Source organism: Muscardinus avellanarius (genome assembly GCF_963383645.1).
Source record: "Muscardinus avellanarius genome assembly, chromosome: 14".
Classification (NCBI taxonomy): domain Eukaryota; kingdom Metazoa; phylum Chordata; class Mammalia; order Rodentia; family Gliridae; genus Muscardinus; species Muscardinus avellanarius.
Window position 1 is genome coordinate 88,797,051 of NC_137800.1, and position 14,890 is coordinate 88,811,940.

Consider the following 14,890-nt stretch of genomic DNA (forward strand, 5'->3'; position numbering starts at 1 on the left):
TGTTTGTAATCCCAGCATTCAGGAGGCTGAGACCAGAGGATCACAGTTTGCGGACAGCCTCAGCTACTTAGTGAGGCCCTGTTTCAAATTAAAGAATAAAAAATAGGGCAGGGGGTGTTCAACCTCTGAGTGCCCCTGGGTTCCATCCCCAGACCTGCAAAAGAAAAAAAAAATACAGTGAAAATCAGGCATGGTGGCACATGCTTGTAATCCCAGTACTTGGGAGGCTGAGACAGGAACATCACAGGTTTGTTGCTATCCTTAGCTATTTAGTGAGGCTCTCCGCAACTTAATGAGACCCTGTTTCAAAATAAAGAAGAAACAGAGCTAAGGATGTAGCTCAGAGGTAGAATGCTCTGGGTTTAATCCCCAGGACTATAAAAAAAAAACAACAAAAAAAAAAACCACAGTGATAGTGCTAAAGGAAACCCTGACTCTACTCCAGGAGACTTCAGAAAGGCACTGAGAAAAGGGACGACAGGGGGCCCAAGAAAGATAGTCTCTCCCCTCAAAAGAGCACCCCAGCATAGGAAGGGGCCTGAAAGGCAGGCAGGCGGGGCTCAGGGCGCACAGTGCCAAGGGGGAGGGGGCCAAGGCCGCACCCATGGGAGTGGCTGCAGCCTGCCCATCTCAGAGCCATGGGCAGCCCGGGCCCTGGTGGGCTACCCCTGGTGCAAGCTCCTTACACAGTTCTGCTGCTGCCACTTGGGACGAGCCGCCAGGACCCAGGAGCCCAGAGCTTCTTCCTTTGGGTGAGTCTTGGCCCAACGAGAAGGCTCAGCCTCCTCCAGACCTGCCCTTCCTAGGTCCACTCAACTCCGAGAACGCCTCCCCCACTGCCCTGGCCCTCGAGGCCCTTGGCGGCCAGGCCGGGCTCACCCTTAGTGGCCGCACAGTGAACCCCACCGGGGGCTGAAAGGGCCACAGCCCGAGGCCTGCTGTGGGGTGAGCGGCCATCTTGCTCGCTGGCCAGCTGCAGAGGATGCAGGCTCTGGAGAGGGAGCAGGATGCCCTGTGGCAGGGGCTGGAGCTGCTGGAGCACGGCCGGGCCTGGTTTGAAGACCGGCTGAGGGAGGCGCAGCGGCAGCAGCTGCGCCTGGGCGCCCTGGGTGAGGTGAGCTGCCTGGAGGGAGGCGTGTGGTGTGGGCACGGGCCGGCTGGAGAGGGGAGGGTTAACAGGCAGGGTGCTGACCGAAGCCACACTGGGATGACTGCTCACATTCCATTCCGAGGGGCAGGCCTGGGTCAGCATGGACAGCGGGGAGTGGCCTGGGTCACTCCACCGGGGCGGGGATGGACAGGGAGGATCCACAGAGAGCAGGGGAGGGGGTGTCCTGCTCCAGGAGCGGGTGGGACGTGCAATGTTAAAAGGCGTGGTGGCACACGCTTGTAATCCCAGCATTCAGGAGGCTGAGACCAGAGGATCGCGGTTCACGGACAGCCTCAGCTACTTACTGAGGTCCTTTGCAACTGAGACCCTGTTTCAAAATGAAGAATAAAAAATAAGGCTGGGGGCATGGCTCGGTGGTAGAATGCCCCTGGGTTCCATCACTAGTACCAAAAAAGGGGTGGAAGTGAAGGTTTTTCCACCTGCCTGGAAGGGTTGAGACGAGGGGCCCAGACAAGGAGAGGAGCGGCCTGTGGTGAGGCGTGGCAGGTGGACCTCAAGTTTTCACATGCTGTCAAGCTTCCAACTCCTCTAGAATTTTCTAACAGATTTACACTCAGAGCTTCACAGTCCCCAGTTAGCCCAGATTCAAAAGGTGAACATCTGTTTGCAGAATCTGATTCAGGAAAAGGTGAGTTTATTGTTTTGAGCTTAGACTCTGGGGAAGCGGGGTGAGAGGGGACTTGTGGGGGTGGTCACTGGTTTAACAAGCAGTCAATTCCCTCATCCACCCACCCAGTTCCCCCCACACCCATCCCGCCCCACCCAGGGCCGGAAAGCAGCGCCAAGGATGCAGAACTTGTGGCAGCAACAGGCAAGTAACATGGGGCGGGGGCGCAGGAGCCCTGGGCCAGGGGCGCCGCACTATTCTCTCTCTTCTCCGGAAGGTATCAAGGCAGTACAACGGAGTCGCCCAGCAGGAGGCCGAGACGGCTCAGCCGGGGCGTGCCCAGGGGCAGAGAAGCCCTCCCGGCATGTAAACCCTCCTCTCCTCAGTCCGAGGCGGCGTCAGAGCCTTCCTTCCTTATTCTGCTTAGCCGGCAGCCCGTGGCTCCAGCCATGGGTCAGCGAGTCTCAGACCTCTTGGTGTAAAGTTTATTCTCTGTTCCTAAAAACTTCCTGCCCATCTTCTTAACGCCTCATGCCCTCTCTCTCCCTTTATGATGTGCAAAACTGACCTTTCATGGAAATCCCTCTCAGGAAAAGACGTCCTTGAAACTATCCTTCAGCTTTAAATAGAAAAATAAACTAGAATCTGCTCCAGAATTTAAAAACTAGAAATAACACTTCCTGGTACCTTCCTACCCCCTCCCGATCCTGGTTTCCTCCCCATGTATCTTCCCCTCTACCTGAGCTTGGAAGAACATGACTTGATAGCGGAATAAAGATGCTACAGAGAAATGCAGAGCATCTTTCTCCAAAAAATGTCTTTGGTTTGGTTCCCATATGGGTTAGAGGAAGTGCATTTCAGTACAATCTACTGCCCTCTATCCCAATCTCCAGGGCCTGGAACCTGCCACACTCTTGTCTCAGCCTCCCAAGTACGAGAATGACAGGTGTGTGCCACCATACCCAGCCCAGCAAAGCTTGGTTGATTGGTTTTATATTATGGCGCTAAGAATGGAATCCAGGGCCTTGTGCATGCTGGGCAAACACTGCAATCACTGAGCCCCATGCAATGCATCTCGTGAGTTTTCATGTTTTGTTTTGTGTTTCGGGTGGTGGTACTGGGGATTGAAGCTAGGGGCTTTCTACCTCTGAGCTACACCCCCAGCCTTATTTTTTCGAAACAGGGTCTCACTAAGTTCCTGTGGCCCTCCAACCTGTTTCCCTCCTACTGGGATTACAGGTGTTACCACCACAGCCAGCAAGCTCAGTACGAGAAGGATCCAAGCTCAGTAGCCCACAACTGTAATTTCAGCAGTTCAGGAGTCCGAGACAGGAAGATTATGAATTTGAGGCCAGCCTGGAAAATTTAGGGAGATCCTGCCTCAAAATAAACTTTAAAAAGGGCTGGAGTGAGCCGGGCATGGTGGCGCACGCTTGTAATCCCAGCATTCCGGAGGCTGAGACCAGAGGATTGCAGTTCGCGGACAGCCTCAGCTACTTAGTGAGGCCCTCTGCAACGCAGTGAAACCCTGTTTCAAAGTAAAGAATAAAAAACAGGGCAAGGGGTGTGGCTCAGAGGTCGAATGCCCCTGGGTTCCATCCCCAGACCCACAATAAATAAATAAATAAATAAAAATAAAAAATAAAAGGGCTGGAGAAGCCAGTCATTGTGATGCACACCTGTAATCTCAGCCCCTGGGAGGCTGAGACAGGAAGAGTGCAGGTTAATCAACCTATTGCGACCCTGTTTCAAAATAAAAATAAAATAGTGCTGAGGTTTAGCTTGAAGATGGAAGAACGTGAGCCGGGCGTGGTGGCGCACGCTTGTAATCCCAGCATTCGGGGAGGATCGCGGTTCGTGGCCAGCCTCAGCTACTTAGTGAGGACCTCCACAACTCAGTGAGACCCTGTTTCAAAATAAAGAATTAAAAATTGGGTAGGGAGTGTAGCTCGGAGGTCAAATGCCTCTGGATACCCTCCCTAGACCCGCAAAAAAAAAAAAAAAAAAAAAAAAGATGGAAGAACTTCCCTGGTTTCAGTCCCCAGTACTGAAAAAAATAAGAAAGGCTGGGGCTGTAGGTCAGCGGTGGAACCCTTGCCTAGTATGTGAGGCCCTGGGTTCAGTCTCCAGCAGTGCAAAAAGAAAGAGGAGGGAGGCTCATCCCTCTGGGCAGCTGTCACCAGAAGGCCAGGCCCAGCAGGAACAGCGTCCCCCAGGCTGAGCCCCAGCAGGGGCCGTGCGCCCCTCCCCCAGCCCTGGGAGTCACCAAACCCCAGGCAGAGGAGGCGGGAGAGGCCGTGAGGGCAGGCCCAGGTGCGCCGGCAGGGGCGGAGAGCTGGTCCTGGGGAGAGGAGGAGCGGTCAGGGGGAGCTAGGGCTTCACCCTAACAGCCCCTGCGACTCTTGCCCTGCCCCCTGGGCCTCACCTGCGGGGCTGGGGCCAGCACCAGGAGCCGGAGGAAGGCATGGGTCGGGGGCGCTGGGCTGGCTTCTTGACCCACCGCCGTCACGGTCACCATTACCACAGAGTCCAGGGCCGCGGATTCGGGGACCTCCAGCCACAGGCGCCCCCAGGCCGACTCGTTGAGCCCTAGGCGAGCCCTGTGGAGGCCGAGGCGCTGAAGGCTCCGGGCCATTGGAAGGACCGGGGAGGGGCCGGCGGGAGGCTGCAGAGGCCTCACCTGGAGAGGTTGGAGGCCAGGGCGAAGCCTGGGCTGACCGACGTCCTGAGGTTGAGATCCTGAGCGGCTGAGAAGCTGGTGACGCGGAGGCCGAGTGGGACCCTGCTGCCAGGGATCAACAATCCTGGGGGGCCACTGAGCTGCGGGGAAAGGCGGGTCAGGGAGCAGCCCCTCCAGATCCCTAGCCCTCTCGCCCTCCCCTGGCGTCACCTCCAGGAGCACGGGGGCCACTGTGCAAGGCTGGGGGGCAGTGCGGCGCAGGCCCCGGCCGCCTCCGTCCTGGCCGGTCAGCTCCAGGGAGAAGGGCCCTGGAGACAGCAGCGAGGCTGGCAGTGACGCGGCCAGGAGGCCCCGCTCCACTGGCCCCACGGGCTCCAAGGGCACCTCGCCCAGCATGGTGCCCTCCGGGACCCTCCGGAGGACGGCGTGGGAGAAGTGTGGCCGAGCGTCCCCGGCGCTGCCTCTGGAACCCAGCCCGGTCACTTCCACCAAGAGCTGGGTCTGCAGGCCTGGGACAGGGAGAGTGTGACTTAGGAGACCCGGGGAGAGGAGGAGGAATCGCCCTGTCTTCCATGGTTACACGTGCCTCATATGAAGCCCATCAAGCCCACACTTAGCGCTCTCAATGAGATACACACGTGCACATCCATGTGTACTTTTATATTCATGTACACACTTGTACAAATACACGCATAATGGGCTGGGGCGGGGATGATCAGGCGCACCTGCCACAGGCTGAGTCAGCGGGTAGAGGCCAGGGTGCGGTCCATCCTCCATGGGGATCCCGAAGTGAAAGAGAAAGTCCAGGGAGGTCTGGGCTGCAAGGGAAGGCAGGCCTTCCTGACGCGGACGCAAGCGCGCTGCTCTCAGGCCACAGCCCCCTTCCCCAGCCCTCCTCACCTTGCACTCTCACCCGGGGGGTGCCCTCGGCTGTGACCTGGATCTCCCACGCCCCCCTGTGCGGGGGGTCAGCCATGGTCACCATCCAGAACTGCCCAAAGCGGCGGGTGTGGCCGAGAGGACCCACACCTTCCTCCTGGCCCTGGGAGACGCCTGGGACGGGGACAGAGGGTTGTCAGAAGCAATCCCTTCTCAGCAACCCCTCGCTCCGCACTCTGCTTGAGCCCACGAGGGCACCTGCAGGGCTCCTGATGGAGAAGCTGCTGATGGCCCCGTGCAGCCGGACTGTGACGCGCCGGAGCAGCCCGTCCACGCTGAACACAAGCGGCCTCCCGGGCGCCGCGGTGGGGGGTTCCAGGGCAAGAGTCACCTTGGGGATGGGCAGGGCCAAAGAGCGGGGAAGAAGGTGAGGCGTGAGGCGTGGAAGGAGGCAGGAAGGAAGACAGGAGGAGGCGGAGAAAGACACCAGGTCACACTCTCGCCAGTGAGAGGCGCAGGACCAGGGATGAGGTCACCACGGTCAACGGCAAAGTTGGAGGTGAGGGATGCAGGCCGAGGCCGTCCCTTCTCGTCCTCCGGGTCTGGGGATGGAACCCAGGAGCATTTGACCTCCGAGCTATACCCCCTGCCCTGGCTTTTTTTATTCTTTATCTTGAAACCGGGTGTCACTGAGTTGCAGAGGGCCTCACTAAGTAGCTGAGGCTGTCCGCGAACCGCGATCCTCCGGTCTCAGCCTCCCGAATGCTGGGATGACAAGCGTGCGCCACCACGCCCGGCTCTCGTCCTCCCTTAAGAGATGACAGGACTGACAGCGCCGAGGGCAGGCCACTGGGGCCCTGTGGAGGTTACTGACTTCTGACCGAGTGGCTGGCAGCTCAGCCTTTGCTCCTTTAAGAAGGTGCTGGCACTCACCTGAGCAACCGTGCTCTCGCCCACAATGGCCGCCACGTCCTGAATGTGCTGGTCCTTGGTGAAGATCACCTCTCCTCCCGAGGCCAGGGCCACCACTTCGTACGGCTCAAAGCGCAGAGGGGATAAGACCTCGCGCCGCGCTCGGCCCTGAAGCCTCGAGGGGTCTTCAGTCACCAGAAACGTCACCTGTGGCCAAAAGCAGCCCACCGCGTGGAGATGTCCCATGGTGGAGTGTTAGCCATGACTTTCCTTTTTCCTCCAGTGGCTTATTGGGCAGGCTCAAATATGAACTCAGCAGCATTAAATAGGAAAATTGTTAAAGGTCTGGCCGGTCTGACCACCGTGATGTGCTGCGAACCTTATTAGGTGGCCATTGTCCTACGGGCGCCCACCCTTGCGTGGCTAACACCGGTCCTCCCGGGGTGCTCACCCTGCACCGCCGCTCCTGACTCAGGGCTTCCACCCGCTGGGTGAGGAAGGCATCCTTGGGGGAGGCATCCGTGAAGACGAAGATGTCTGAGAGCGGAGGTGTGTGCAGCAGGGCTAGCTGGCAGGGAGGAAAAGAGCTGCTGTGAAAAGTGGCTAAGCCACAGTGTGGGTAGAGCCAGGGAGGACAGAGTGGAAGGGAATATGGCCCCTGAATCCCCACCTGAAGCGAGAGAAACTAGGCTCTGAAAGGGTCAGGCTGGAAGCCAGGTCAGTGGCGAGCGCGCTCCGGCTCCCCCTGGTGGCAAGGGAGCGGAATAGGCTCTGACGAGGTCAGGGCGGAAGCCAGGCCGGCGGGTGCGCTCCGGCTCCCCCTGGTGGCAAGGCGTGGGAAGGGCAGGATAAGAGGGAAAGGGAAGGCAGGGCTCAGACCTCCAGGGCGGAAAGGCACATCTCGGGCTCATCGCCGCCTCCCAAGGCGTGGAGCTCATCGAGTCGCTGCCAGAAGCTGTCGAGGTCACTGGTTATAAAGACAGGACCAAACCCTGGGCGGGAGAAGAGTTGGAGTGCGTGAGGGAAGCTCTCCCCTCATTCCTAAAAGGGGCCACCTCCCCAGGCTCCAGCGCTTAGCATTAGCATGCGCAAGGCCCTGGGTTCTATCCCTGGCACAACCGCCACAACAAAAAGGTGGAACAGAAAGAACACTGGCAGGAGGGCTTAATGCTGCTTGTGGGAAAGCAGGCCTTCACTCTTTAAATAAAATGGTGGCCCTTCCCATGGCCCCATGGGGCCTTTAATGAATATGTGCATCTGTATAAGGTGTGGTGGCTCACGCTTGTCATCCCAGCATTCAGGAGGCTGAGACAGGAGGATCCTGGTTCGCGGCCAGCCCCAGCTACTTAGTGAGGTCCTCCGCAACTTAGTGAGACCCTGTTTCAAAATAAAGAATAAAAAACAGGACAGGGGGTGTAGCTTGGAGGTCAAATGCCCCTGGGTTCCATCCCCAGACCTGCAAAAAAAAAAAAAAAAATTGGAACTGGGAATAGTGGCGCACGCTTGTAATCCCAGTACTTGGGAGGCTGAGACAGAAGGATCACAGAGTCATGGCCAGCCTCAGCTACCTACTAAGGGTCTCTGCAACTTAGTCAAGGCCCTGTTTCAAAATAATGATAATAGCAAGCCGGGCGTGGTGGCGCACGCTGGCTTGTAATCCCAGCGCTTGGGAGGCTGAGACAGGAGGATCGCGCAGGTTCAAAGCCAGCTTCAGCTACTTAGTGAGGCTCTCAGCAACTTAGTGAGACCCTGTTTCCAAATAAAATATAAAATAGAAGCCAGGTGTGGCGGCACACACTTGTAATCCCAGCATTTGGGAGGCTGAGACAGGAGGATCGCAGTTCATGGACAGCCTCAACTACTTAGGCCCTTTGCAACTCGGTGAGAGAGACACTGTTTCAAAAAATAAAGAATAAACAACAACAACAACAACAACAACAAAATAAAGAATAAAAAAATAGGGCTCGGGGTGTAGCTCAGAGGTAGAATGTCCCTGGGTTCCCCAGTACTGCAAATAAAATAAAATAAATAAAATAAAATATAAAATAGGTCTGGGCATATAGCCTGGAGGTAAAAGACCCCTGGGTTTCATTCCCAGTAACACACACACACACACACACACACACACACACACACACACGGGAGCTGGGTGTGGTGGTAGCACATGTCTAAATCCTAGTACTTGGGAGGCTGATAGGAGGATTGCAGGTTCAAAGATAGACTCAGCAACTTAGTGAACCCCTATGGTTTTTTGTTTGTTTGTTTTGTTTTGTTGGTACTAGGAACTGAATCCAGGGACACTGTGCCTTGAAACTACAGCCACAGCCCTTTTTATATTTTGTTTTTTTATTTATTTTTTTTTTCTGGTGGTACTGGGGGTGGAACCCAGAGGCTTTCTACCTCCAGGCTACACTCCCAGACCTTTTTTATATTTTATTAGGAAACAGGGTCTCACTAAGTTGCTGAGAGCCTCACTAAGTAGCTGAGGCTGGCTTCGAACCTATGAGATCCTCCTGTCTCAGCCTCCCAAGCGCAGGGATTACAAGCCACACCGGCTTTATATTTTGTTTTAAAACAGTCTCAAAAGCCAGGAGTGGTGACACACTATTGTAATCCCAGTGCCTGGGAGGCTGAGACGGGAGGATTTAAGACTTTCATCAACCTACTGAGATCCTGTTTCAAAATAAGGGCTGGGGGTGTAGATTGGAGGTAGAATACCCCTGAGTTCAATCCCCAGTACCAAAAATAAATAGCCAGGTAAACAAACAAACAAATTTTAAAAATATATAATTTTTGTGGTACTGGGGATGGAATTCAGGGACATTCTACCTCCGAGCTACACCCCCAGCCCTAGTTTTTTGGTTTTTTTTTTTTTTTTCCCCGGTACTAGAGGTGGAACCCAGGGGCATTCTACCTCCGAGCTACATCTCCAGCCCTATTTTTAATTCTTTATTTTGAAACCAGGTCTCACTAAGTTGTGGAGGCCTCACTAAGTAGCTGAGGCTGTCGTGAACAGCGATCCTCCGGTCTCAGCCTCCCGAATGCTGGGAGTACAAGTGTGCACCACCACGCCCGGCTAAAAATGATTTTTTAAAGGGCAGGGTGTAGCTTAGAGGGTTCCCCCAGTACTACTCCCCCAACACCAAAAAGAAAAGAAAAACCTGGGAGGGAAAAAAGAAAAACAAAAATTCAACAAGGTCCTCAGTTTCCTTCTCGGACCAGAGAAAACAACGGTCAGAGAGGGGCTTGCTGGGGACTAATCTCAGAGTAACGTGAGCTAGTGCTGAAGTCTTATTCGTACATCGCCAAACACGCAGCGCGTCCACCATCAGCGCCGGCCACTACAAGGTGTGTAAAACAAACTGGACTCAGACCTTCCCTGCAGGGAACATCTCAGCCCAGCAGGCATTTTTTTTTTCTGAGCATTATTTCAACCCTGGGAGTTAGAATAAGGCAGGACTGAAAACCACTTTCTGGACGATCAAACTGCCTCAGAGAGACACTAACGGCAAGCCAAGGACAGTGGCCGGGGACTGGCCAGACCCGCAGGCCTCCCGGTGGCGGAGCCGCGCCCCCCGCCGCCCAACCCCAGCAGCCAGAGTTGAAAATGACCTTCTGCCCTGAAGCAGAAGACGGCAGGGCCATGGCCTGGCTTGGATCACGGTTAGACTTGCAGAATGCTGCCATTCTGCAAACAGTGGACGTGGCCGCCCGGTCTCCGTCTGTCCCCGGCAGGGGCGCGATTCGCAAGAGCGGCCATCTCGTCATGGAAGTGGCGCCGGGAGGCCACCCCGCGCCCCGCTGGCCCGCCATCCTCGCCTCCACCATCCCGCGACCCCAGCTACCTGGGTCGTGGAAGGGCACCAGCACGTAGCGGGCGGGCTCCGCGGGGCTGCCCCGCCGCTGCTCCGCCAGGCGGCGCGTCTGGACCTTGGCGGCGTGGATCTCCTCGCCCATGCTGCCCGTGGTGTCCAGCACGAAGCTCAGGCTGGAGGCTGGGGTGATGTCCAGCAGCCTGGGAAGCCGGCCAGAGGCGCAGTGAAGGGTCTGCCCCTCGGCCCGCCCGGGGCTCGCGGTTCTCCCAGGAGCAGCGCCCTGAGGCCCCCACCTGGAGAAGCCCCCGTCTCCCAGGCGGCTTCGCAGGAGGCTCAAGGCCTGGATGGAGGCGAGCAGGGCCAGCCGGGCGGCCTGGAGGTGCAGCGCGTGGTGGGGGGAGAAGCCCGGGGACGTGCTGTCCTTGTTGATGCCGCCCCGGGGGGGCTGCGAGCTGCTCTGGTCAAAATGGCCCCCATGGCTGCATTTCCCTGGGTTGGGGGCAGAGATCTGGAGGTTGGAGGTTAAACACACAAAAAACCCCAAACCCAAAACGCACTACCTAAGAAAAGGCTGCGCCCCCCTTTTTTTTGGCAGCTGGAACCCAGGGGCATTCTACCTCTGAGCTACACCCCCAGCACTATTTTTTATTCTTTTATTTTTGAAACAGGGTCTCACTGAGTTGCAAAGGCCTAAGTAGCTGAGGCTGTCTGTGAACCGCGATCCTCCGGTCTCAGCCTCCCCAATGCTGGGATGACAAGTGTGTGCCACCACGCCCGGCTTAAAGGCTGCTCTTTCTGACCAACCATGACTTTTTCACCCATCAGCAGAGAATCAGTGGGAAATGATGACTTTTTTTTTTTTTTTTTTTTTTGTGGTACTGGGGTTCCTGGAAGCCCTTCTACCTCTGGGCTACACTCCCAGACCTGCTTTATATTTTATTTGGAAACACGGTCTCTTAAGCCAGCGCGGCTGGCTTCGAACTTGCGGGATCCTCCTGTCTCCCCCTCCCAAGCGCGGGGATGACAAGCGTGGCCCCCACGCCCAGCATGACTCATTTTCTTATGTGTGTGGTACAGGGGCTGGAACCCAGGGGCATTCTATCTCTAAACTACACCCTCAATTCTATTTTATTTTCTAGCGTGAGACAGTTTCTAAGTTGCAGAGGGCCTCAAAGGTTGCCGAGGCTGGCCTGAACCTGCGATCCCCCATCTCAGCCTCCCACGTGCTGGGATAACAGGCCTGGGCCACTGCACCCAGCTGAAATGACGACTCTTTTAGGAAGCAAATCCAGAGGTGTGAGTCCCAGCAGGAGGGTCTGGTGTCCCAGGACCCTCCAGCCAGTCCCCCAAGCTGCCTACAGGCAACGGAAAAATCCTGCGAGCCGAGCAAGAGGCAGCTCCCCACCCAATCAGGGGCCTCCTGGGTGGGCCTCAGCCCCTGCCCCACTCCCACCAGCCTCTCCTCCTAGACAGGGAGGCCAGGCAGGGGACCCGGCCAAAGGGCGGGGCTTTCTCCCGCCTCCGGGGGAGCGCTCCTGTTACCTGGAGGTTTGGGGGGGTGAGTTCCAAAGTACCCAGAAGTGAGGCGCCTGAGGCCCAGCAAGTTCCCGGGGCAGCTCAGCCCCCCGCAGTCGGAGCAGGTGGGGTCACCCTCTGGGGAGAGAAGGCGGGGCTAGGCGAAGCCTCTGCGGCCTGGGGCTCCGCCCTCTTTGGCTCCCCCTGCTGGAGACCCAGGGCCTCTCCATAGCTGAGCTGCACCCCCAGCTCCATTTGTTTCTTATTTTGAAACCGGGTCTCACTAACTTGCTGAGGACCTCACTACACTGTTGAGCTGGCCTCAAACCTGCGATCCTCCTGTCTCAGCCTCCCAAGTTCTGCGGATTACAGGTGTGCGCCACCATGCCTGGCTAGGCTTTCTGAACTCTTAGGCTCACGGAGACTGGATGTTTGAACCAGGGGCTGTGCTAGAAAGCCCGGGGAAGTGTGGGGACCAATGCTCTGGATAATCCTGTCTTCTGTGAGCGGCGAATGGGAAGTAGCCCTCGCCATGGTTCAGTTGGGAGGTGAGAGGTGGCCCCGGGGGCAGCGGGAGGGGGACAGCCACTTAACTGACCTGCCCCCAGTGTGACTGCGGGACCCACTGGCTTTGCAGAGGCCGAGCACAGGCCGACCGGGAGGAGGCGCTCCGTGGGCCCCTCACCCTCACCGCGGGGTCACAGCCATACCTTGTGCCAGGCTCCTGAGCTCCTGCCTCGGCCAGAGGAGGTGGGGGTGAGGCTGCTGCTCCCCCAGTTCCACCCAGTTGCTGTGGCTATAGAAGTCCTGGCCGGGAGGAGAGGAGAAATGGGAACATGACCTCCCGAGTTCCCGCCCCACCGCCCCCGAGGGGCGCCCCAACACTCCACTGCCCTCTCTCCGGTGGCCAGGCAGCCAGGACAGAGTTTGCCCAGTGGGAAGGGCCCTGGGCCTCTTTCCAAAGGCCGCCCCTCTCCCCTCCTGCTGCTGGCCACCCTTTCTCCCCTCTTCTCTGCAGCTACAGGGCCCCTCTTGTTCCCTCCAAGTGCTGCCAGGGTGGAGGTGGGGAGCTAAGGGCTTCAGGTGCTGGCAGGAGGACCCGCCCCAAATACAGTAGGGAAGGCAGGATTAAAAAGGCACTATACATTTTTTTTTAAGTTAATGGACAGGCGTGGTGGCGCACGCTTGTAATCCCATATTCGGGAGGCTGAGACCAGAGGATCGCGGTTGGCGGACAGCCTCAGCTACCTAGTGAGGCCCTCTGCAACTCAGTGAGACCTGGTTTCAAAATAAAGAATAAAAACAAAATAGGGCAGGGGCTGTAGCTCAGAGGTCGAGTGGCCCTGGGTTCCATCCCCAGACCCACAAAAAAAAAGAAAAAAGAAAAAAAATTTAGGTTAAAAAAGGTGCCAGGCATGGTGGCGCATGTTTGTAATCCCAGAATTCAGAAGGCTGAGACCTAAGGATTGCAGGTTCATGAACAGCCTCAGCTACTTAGTGAGGCTCTACACAACTTAGTGAGACCCAGTTTCAAAACAAAGAAAAAACAGGGCAGGGAGTAGAGCTCAGAGGTCGAATGCCCCTGGGTTCCATCCTTAAAGCCACACACACAAAAAAAAAGGCTGGGGTGTAGCTCAGAGGTAGAATGCCCCTGGGTTCCATCCCCAGAACCGAAAAAAAAAAAAAAAAAAAGAAAAGAAAAAAAGATTTCAAAAGAGGGTGTAGTCTGGGGGTAGAACGCCCCTGGAGGTTCAATCTTCAGTACCTAAGAAAATAAATACATTAAAGGTGGCACATTACAAGGAGGGCCTTGAGAGTGGCCTGGGGGACCCTCTGGCCACCCCTCACTCCCCTCACCTGCAAGGCATGGAGCGCCGCCCCCAGGCGCTGGCGGGCCAGCGTGTGGTCCAGCGCCCTGGCAGCCACCAGCGTCTCCCGCAGAGCCCCCGCCAGGCGTGCGCGGCCCTGGCCCAGCCGCTCCGCGTCGAAGTGCAGGTCAGGGTCGTTTCTGGAAGTCGGCAGGAAGTCCTGTGCCGCGTTGGCACGAGACACCTCGCCTAAGGCTGCTCGGAACCGCCAGGAAGGAGACCCAGGTCCAAAGTAGGCGGCAAAGAGGTCGTCGGCCAGGAGGGTCCGGCCCTGTGAGAGCGGCGGGCACGGGGGCTCCAGGGAAGCCCTCGGATGGGGCGGCGCCCACGTGTCCTCAGCCCTGCCATTCGAGGCTGGGTAAGAGTGGAATCGATGCTGGTCCCCACGGGGGTTGGGGGGCCCGGGACCCTTCTGAGGAGAAAGGATTCCTGATTCCAGCACCAGCCTGCTGGGTACTGTCGCTGCAGGAATGGGGTGGAGAGGTAGGCAGACGGGGCGTCCCTTTTCTCCGTGACCAGGGCCCCCAGGGAGTAGAAGTCCCAGGGAATTAGAAACACCAGCAGGGACACGAGGGTCCCAGGGACGCTCACCAGGAAGTCCTCGAGGCGCAGTGGGGGCCGGCCTGGGGGAGGCTGGTCCAGAAAGAGCTGCAGGGTGACGTTGAGCGCGGCCTCCTCTGTCAGCTCCTGGTGGGTGATGGAGCCGGGGGCAGCCAGGAGGCTCCAGATGTTGGGGAAGAAGGCAGATGTGGAGGGCAGCAGCAGCTGCAGCAGCAGCACCACCAGGGGCCCGTACTGGGGCAGGGGCAGCTCTGCAGGAAGCATGGCTGAGACGCGGACCTGGGGACAGAGGGCTCTCGAGGGAGCAAGCCCAAGCCGCAGCGAGGCCAGGGCAGGCGCGTCGGGGCGGTCTCCAAGGGCACCTGCGTAGGCCACCTCCTCCCGCCCAGCTCCCCGCTGTCCCTCCGTCCCCCAGACAACCTGAGAGCCTTATCAGACCAGTAGGGACACGCGCAGGAGGGTTCCAGGCCAAGCCCTCAGCACCCCCAGTGGCCCCTCCATACCCAGGAAGTCAGAGACTCCTCGGGCCTCTCCCTACCTGGCTGCCAGGGCTCCTGGGCAGGGCTGGCCGGGGCGTGATGTCTCACGGCACTTAGGTCAGAGTTATAATTAACTGGCCTCTGCGGAGGGAGGCCTCAGAAGAGGACAGGCTGCCCCCAGCCCTCCAGCCGTGCCTGCCCAGGGCCGCGGCGGCCGCCCGCAACGCGGAGGTGAGGAGACTGGGCAGGAGGAGGGAGGTCAGCATGACTCAGGCCTGGCGCCACGCCAGGGACGGACCAGACAGGCGCGAGCTCTGCCCACCAGAACCCGCGCAGCATCACCGCCCAGCCGCCGGCCCCGCACACCCCACACGCATGGATCAGAGAGACGTCTGTGGCAAAA

The 14,890-nt window shown here is 57.8% G+C and overlaps 2 protein-coding genes across 2 annotated transcripts; one reads left to right on the plus strand and one right to left on the minus strand.

Annotated features, from left to right (window-relative positions):
* Positions 1-638: 638 nt before the first annotated feature.
* On the plus strand, positions 639-2,148 carry SAPCD1 (suppressor APC domain containing 1; the record flags this gene model as incomplete). The annotated part of the gene is made up of 5 exons (XM_080710380.1): positions 639-752; positions 974-1,114; positions 1,704-1,799; positions 1,908-1,982; positions 2,056-2,148. The coding sequence occupies 5 exons, from the start codon at positions 639-641 to the stop codon at positions 2,146-2,148; spliced, it is 519 nt and encodes a 172-aa protein (XP_080566506.1).
* A 1,806-nt stretch (positions 2,149-3,954) lies between these two features.
* Positions 3,955-14,272, minus strand: VWA7 (von Willebrand factor A domain containing 7; the record flags this gene model as incomplete). Its single annotated transcript, XM_080710381.1, has 16 exons — positions 3,955-4,119; positions 4,204-4,378; positions 4,459-4,598; positions 4,669-4,967; positions 5,184-5,276; positions 5,359-5,511; positions 5,596-5,728; positions 6,271-6,456; positions 6,701-6,817; positions 7,129-7,241; positions 10,095-10,264; positions 10,358-10,553; positions 11,607-11,717; positions 12,290-12,386; positions 13,437-13,718; positions 14,039-14,272. 16 exons carry the CDS (start codon positions 14,270-14,272, stop codon positions 3,955-3,957), a joined length of 2,664 nt encoding a protein of 887 aa, XP_080566507.1.
* Between the last annotated feature and the right edge of the window lie 618 nt (positions 14,273-14,890).